This window comes from Nomascus leucogenys, chromosome X (genome assembly GCF_006542625.1).
Source record: "Nomascus leucogenys isolate Asia chromosome X, Asia_NLE_v1, whole genome shotgun sequence".
Taxonomy (NCBI): Eukaryota; Metazoa; Chordata; class Mammalia; order Primates; family Hylobatidae; genus Nomascus; species Nomascus leucogenys.
In genome coordinates, this window is record NC_044406.1 from 37,913,287 (window position 1) to 37,919,286 (window position 6,000).

The 6,000-nt window shown below is 45.4% G+C and overlaps 1 protein-coding gene across 2 annotated transcripts in view; it reads left to right on the plus strand.

Moving 5' to 3' along the window:
- The window catches only part of FAM120C (family with sequence similarity 120C), a 106,179-nt gene extending 100,501 nt beyond the window's left edge, over window positions 1–5,678 (plus strand). For both annotated transcript variants that reach the window (XM_030806907.1, XM_030806908.1), the window contains one exon: window positions 5,222–5,678. In XM_030806907.1, the coding sequence (XP_030662767.1) occupies window positions 5,222–5,476 (255 nt within the window). In that variant the 3' untranslated portion in view covers window positions 5,477–5,678. The remainder of the gene's footprint in view (window positions 1–5,221) is intronic.
- The last annotated feature ends 322 nt before the right edge of the window (window positions 5,679–6,000 follow it).

The window sequence follows — 6,000 nt, forward strand, 5'->3', positions numbered from 1 at the left end:
ATCCCCATCATCTAATGTTTCCTCAAAGAAGATAAATTTGCTTTAATGTTATTTTTAGGCAAAAATGGAACTAGATAGTAAGTCTCCCACGCAAAGCATTTCATAATGCACTCCAAAGCTAGAAAACAGTGACTTTGGTGATTTTTCCAAAGCTTCTCAGCTTTTTCTTGAAGCTGCTCAGTAAGGTAAAACGGATGCACCTAGAAGGAAAGCTAATCACCAGATAGGCTCTCGTAAGGTAGTATAGCCTTGGTGAATTCACTGCGATTCAGGGTCTGGTCATCAAGCATACAGTCTGAAAAGCCTGATACTTTTGGTATAATAAGAGTAGATCTTAATGGATCTCTTAGTGAATAGATCTGTTAGTGGTTGACTCACACTAACCAAGATCATAGAAATAGCTGTGTGGATATGGCTAAGGGGTGGGGGAAGAAGGGGGTGAGAGATAAAGAACTGATTTATGATAAGAAATAGTTATCACAAGGCCGGGTGCGGTGGCTCACGCTTGTAATCCCAGCACTTTGGGAGGCCGAGGCGGGCGGATCACGAGGTCAGGAGATCGAGACCACAGTGAAACCCCGTCTCTACTAAAAATACAAAAAATTAGCCGGGCATGGTGGCAGGCGCCTGTAGTCCCAGCTACTCAGAGAGGCTGAGGCAGGAGAATGGCGTGAACCCGGGAGGCGGAGCTTGCAGTGAGCCGAGATCGCGCCACTGCACTCCAGCCTGGGCGACAGAGCGAGACTCCGTCTCAAAAAAAAAAAAAAAAAAAAAAGAAAGAGTTATCACAATGTATTACACGTTTACTCTTCTAATCACTCTTACAAACACGTGAGCTCATTGAAACCAGATAAATACCCTGTGAAGTATTTATTATTCTCCATTTTATTATTATTATTATTTTTGAGACAGGGTCTCGCTCTGTCACCCAAGCTAGAGTGCAGTGCACTGCAGCCTCAACCTCCCAGGCTCAAGCAAATTTCCCACCTCAGCCTCCTGAGTAGCTGGGACTACAGGTGTGAGCCACCACACCCAGCTAATTTTTAAATATTTTTTGTAGAGACGGGGTTTTGCCATGTTGCCCAGGCTGGTATCAAACTCTTGGCCTCAAGCTGGGCCTCCCAAAGTGCCGGGATTATAGGAGTGAGCCACCACACCTGGCCTGTTCCCCATTTTAAACAGGAGGAAATTGAGACTCAGAATGAAGTATCTTGCCCCAAATTATCTATGAAGTCAGTATCAGAATTGACATTACAGCCTGAGCTAACTGATTGCAAAGCCCCGTGCTATGCTAATTCCAATACAGTATAACAACTCTAGTTGTTAGAGACAAACATCAGACTCAAGTGTGGCTGACTCTAGCGTACATGCCTTTAACCATTACTACTAGAGCTTTCTTTCTCTAAGGGTGAGCTACAAGAGAGGCCATGGTATCAGAAGTTTGCTTGGGGGCATGGAATCAGAACAATGATATTAGCTAGCTTTTTTTTTAATGAGTCACCTAGGCTGGAGTGCAGTGTTGCAATCATAGTTTACTGCAGCCTCAAGCCCCTGGGCTCAAGTGATCCTCCTACCTCAGCCTTCTGAGTAGCTGGGACTACAGGTGCATGCCACCATGCCCAGCTAATTTTTATATTTTTTGTAGAGACAGGGTTTCGCCATGTTGGCCAGACTGGTCTCAAACTCCTGAGCTCAGGTGATCCGCCTGCCTCGGCCTCCCAAAGTGCTGGGATTACAGGGATGAGCCACTGTGCCCAGCCTTAGTGAGCATTTATTGAGTTCTTACACTGTGCCAAACACACATGTTCTAAGTGCTTTATATATAGTGTCTCATTGAATCCTTACTGGAACCTATGAAGTAGATACTCTTATTCTATCTATTTTACAGATGAGGAAAGTGAGAGAAAACAAGGGATGGTAGGTGATCTTAAGTTTCTCTTAGGTAAGGTGGCTGTGGACACTATTATCAGCTCTAGAGGTCACCTAGCCAAGGAAATCCTCATTTCAACTTGGATTATAGCAAGCCATCTTCTCTGGACAGAGCTGCTGCTGACTTCCTTTTTGACTCTTCTTTTTCTGTTTCACTCGGGACAGAAAAAGAAGAGTATGAGATAATTAATAAAATGTTCTAGCTTATTAAATCTGGTACACTGTAATCCTGTCTTCCTGAGATTATTCCTAGGCCACAAGTTTTATATGTTCTTAAATTCTTTTTTTTTTATATTTTTATTTTTTAAAAAACAGTCTTGCTCCATCACTCAGGCTGGAGTGCAGTGGCACGATGTCAGCTCACTGCAACCTCCGCCTCCTGGGTTCAAGCAATTGTCCTGCCTCAGTCTCCCAAGTAGCTGGGATTACAGTAGTGCACCACCACACCTGGCGAATTTTTATATTTTTAGTAGTGACAGGGTTTCACCATATTGGCCTGGCTGGTCTTGAACTCCGGACCTCAGTTGATCTGCCTGCCTCAGCCTCCCAAAGTGCCCAGGCTGCAGTGCAGTGGCACGATCTTGGCACACCGCAACCTCTGCCTCCCGGGTTCAAGCAATTCTCCTGCTTCAGCCTCCCAAGTAGCTGGGATTACAGGTGCCCGCCACCACACCCGGCTAATTTTTGTATTTTTAGTAGAGACAGGGTTTCACCATGTTGGCCAGGCTGGTCTTGAACTCCTGACCTCATGATCCGCCCACCTCAGCCTCCCAAAGTGCTGGGATTACAGGCGTGAGCTACCACACCCAGCCAGGCCTGTTCTTAAATTCTTTTTTTTTTTTTTTTTTTTTTTTTTTGAGACAGAGTTTCGTTCTGTCATCAGGCTGGAGTGGAGTGGCACGATCTTGGCTCACTGCAACCTCTGCCTCCTGGGTTCAAGCAATTCTTCTGCCTCAGCCTCCTGAGTAGCTGGGATTACAGGCGCCCGCTACCACGCCCAGCTACTTTTTTGTATTTTTAGTAGAGATGGGATTTCACCATGTTGGTCAGGCTGGTGCTCAACCCCTGACCTTGTGATCTGCCTGCCTCGGCCTCCCAAAGTGCCAGGATTACAGGTGTGAGCCACGGTGCCTGGCCGCCTGTTCTTAAATTCTTAAGTCACTTACTTGTAATGTTTTGATGTATTTGTTGATTCCTTCAAGTGGCTAATTCCATCCATTTGTATGGCTGTTACTAGTTTCATGTTATTTACAGGTTGTTGGACAATACTTCACAGTAAGCTCCATATTGTACAGACTTTGGAACCAAATGATCTAGCTTTGAATCTGGCTCTGCTACTTACTAGTTCTGTGACCTTGGGCAAGTTACTTAGCCTCTCTGCCCTAGTTTTCTCATCTATAAAATTGGAGAAATTGGTATCTATGTTGTAGAGTTGTTACATGAGGACCAAAGGTAAAGTCTTTGTACTTTTTTGAGCCTGTTTATTTTTTCTTTTTTTTTGGGGGGGGGTGGACTCTTGCTCTTTCACCCAGGCCGGAGTGCAGTGGCACGATCTCGGCTCACTGCAAGATCCGCCTCCCGGGTTCACGCCATTCTCCTGCCTCAGCCTCCCGAGTAGCTGGGACTACAGGCACCCGCCACCACGCCTGGCTATTTTTTGTATTTTTAGTAGAGACGGGGTTTCACCATGTTAGCCAGGATGGTCTCCATCTCCTGACCTCGTGATCTGCCCGCCTCAGCCTCCCAAAGTGCTGGGATTACAGGCATGAGCCACCGCGCCCGGCCTTTTTTTTTTTTTTTTTTTTTTTTTTTTTTTTGAGACAGGATCTCACTCTGTCGCCCAGGCTGGAATGCAATGGTGCAATCATGACTCAATGTAGCCTGGACCTCCCAAGCTCTAGCAATCCTCCCACCTCAACCTCCCGGGTAGCTTGCACTACAGGTGCATGCCACCATGCCCAGATAATTTTTGTAATTTTTGTAGACATGGGGTTTTGCCATGTTGCCCAGACTGGTCTCAAACTCCTGAGTTCAAACAATCTGCCCGCCTTGGCCTCCTAGGAGCTTCAGTTTTCTTATCTGTAAAAGGAACAAGAGTATGTGGCATGTCCAACCACTTAGTAGTCAGAAGCTGTTATTATTCCTAGCACCATTCATTAAGAGCCAGCACTGCACTACAAGGTAATGTAGTTCATATCATTAGCAATAGCTATTATATTCCTGGGATTTACAAAAACTAGGTGATTGTTTTTAGTTATGAAAGATTCTGTGGCTCACGCCTATAATCCCAGCACTTTGGGAGCTGAGGTGGGCGGATCACCTGAGGTCGGGAGTTCGAGACCAGCCTGACCAACATGGAGAAATCCCGTCTCTACTAAAAAACAAAATTAGCCGGGCATGGTGACACATGCCTGTAATCCCAGCTACTCAGGAGGCTGAGGCAGGAGAATTGCTTGAATCCGGGAGGCAGAGGTTGCGGTGAGCTGAGATCGTGCCATTGCCCTCCAGCCTGGGCAACAAGAGTGAAACTCCGTCTCAAAAGGAAAAGAAAAGAAAGATTCTGTGGAATATTGCAAATAGATCTTCTGTGTTTTTTTTTTCCTTTTCTTGCGTTTGCCTGTTCAATTGTCAGCACTGGGCAGTGTTGCATGGCAGTTAAGAGAACAGACTTTAGAGGAGTAGAATCCTGGCCCTACAACTTTGTATCTGTGTCTCTGTGAGCAAGTTGCTTTAATATTTCTGAGCCTCACCTTCCTCATCAGCAAATGGGGCATGATCATATCTACCATTTAGGATCTCCATAGTATTAGAAAAACATATTGTAAAGCTTTGTAAATAGTAGCAGTGTCAGCCAGGCGCAGTGGCTCACACCTATAATCCCAGCACTTTGGGAGGCTGAGGCGGGCAGATCAGTTGAGGCCAGGAGTTTGACACCAGGCTGGCCAACATGATGAAACCCCATCTCTACTAAAAATACAGAAATTAGCCAGGCATGGTGGTGGGCGCCTGTAATCCCAGCTACTCTCAGGAGGCTGAGGTGGGATGATTGCTTGAACCTTGGAGACAGAGGTTACAGTGAGCCGAGATTGCAGACTACACCCCAGCCTGGGCGACAGAGCGAGACTCCGTCTCAAAAAAAAAAAAAAAATTGTACTAGTTATCAACCAGCTTGAGGTCTTCTGGTGTTTTTGAAGAACTGAAGCCACTTCCTCACGCTAGCTTATGAATATGCTTAGGAAGGGTCAGCCAGTCTGGGATTCCCATTTCCACTGAGTATCTCTGTTTTTAACAGGGCTCTTCAGATGGAGTTTCTAAATCCCTGGAGCTTCATCAAGGTCGGTCTCGCTCCCAGGTAAATGGAAACAGTGGCGCATTGATCAAGGAAGAGAAGAGTGATCATCGTCTTCCAGCTCCATCACAATGTGCCTTATCCAGAGACAGCAATGAGTGTAATAATGGTAACCGCTACCTCCCTATGAATAATAGGGAGAAGAACCACTTACAAGAGCAAAAGCTAGAAACTGTGGCACAACGGAAAGAGGACTGACAAGCTGAAGATGGCTTCACCAAACCAGGAAGAGGGAAAAACTTTTACTTTTCTGATTTTAGGCCCAAGCTAGAGGAGGATATAAATGCTTACCCTAGATTTCTCCAGGATTTTGGTGGGATGTCCTATTGTGTCCATCTTTTCCCCTTCCCTGCCTGTTTCTGGGACTTCAGATTCAGTGGTCTGTTTCTGGAGAAGTTCTGGTCAAAGATGAATGGCATCTTTGATGATCAAAGATGAATGGCAGTAAGAAGTTCTGGTCAAAGATGAATGGCAGTAAGACTAGCTCCTAGTCTCAAATTGAATATATAGCACCAATAGTTTATCTCCTCTGGGAGCCTAGTAAGGCAGTAGCTGTCAGAAATTGGGTATCATCACATAAGGTCCTATAGAAAAGCCCTAGCTTTGGTTTTTCTGAGCATTTATAATGATACTCATTATCACAGACTTATATGATAAACCTCTGAGGTTGTGGGGACAGCTGTGGCTTCCTGAGGTTTTTTTTTTTTTCTCCATGAAGTGGT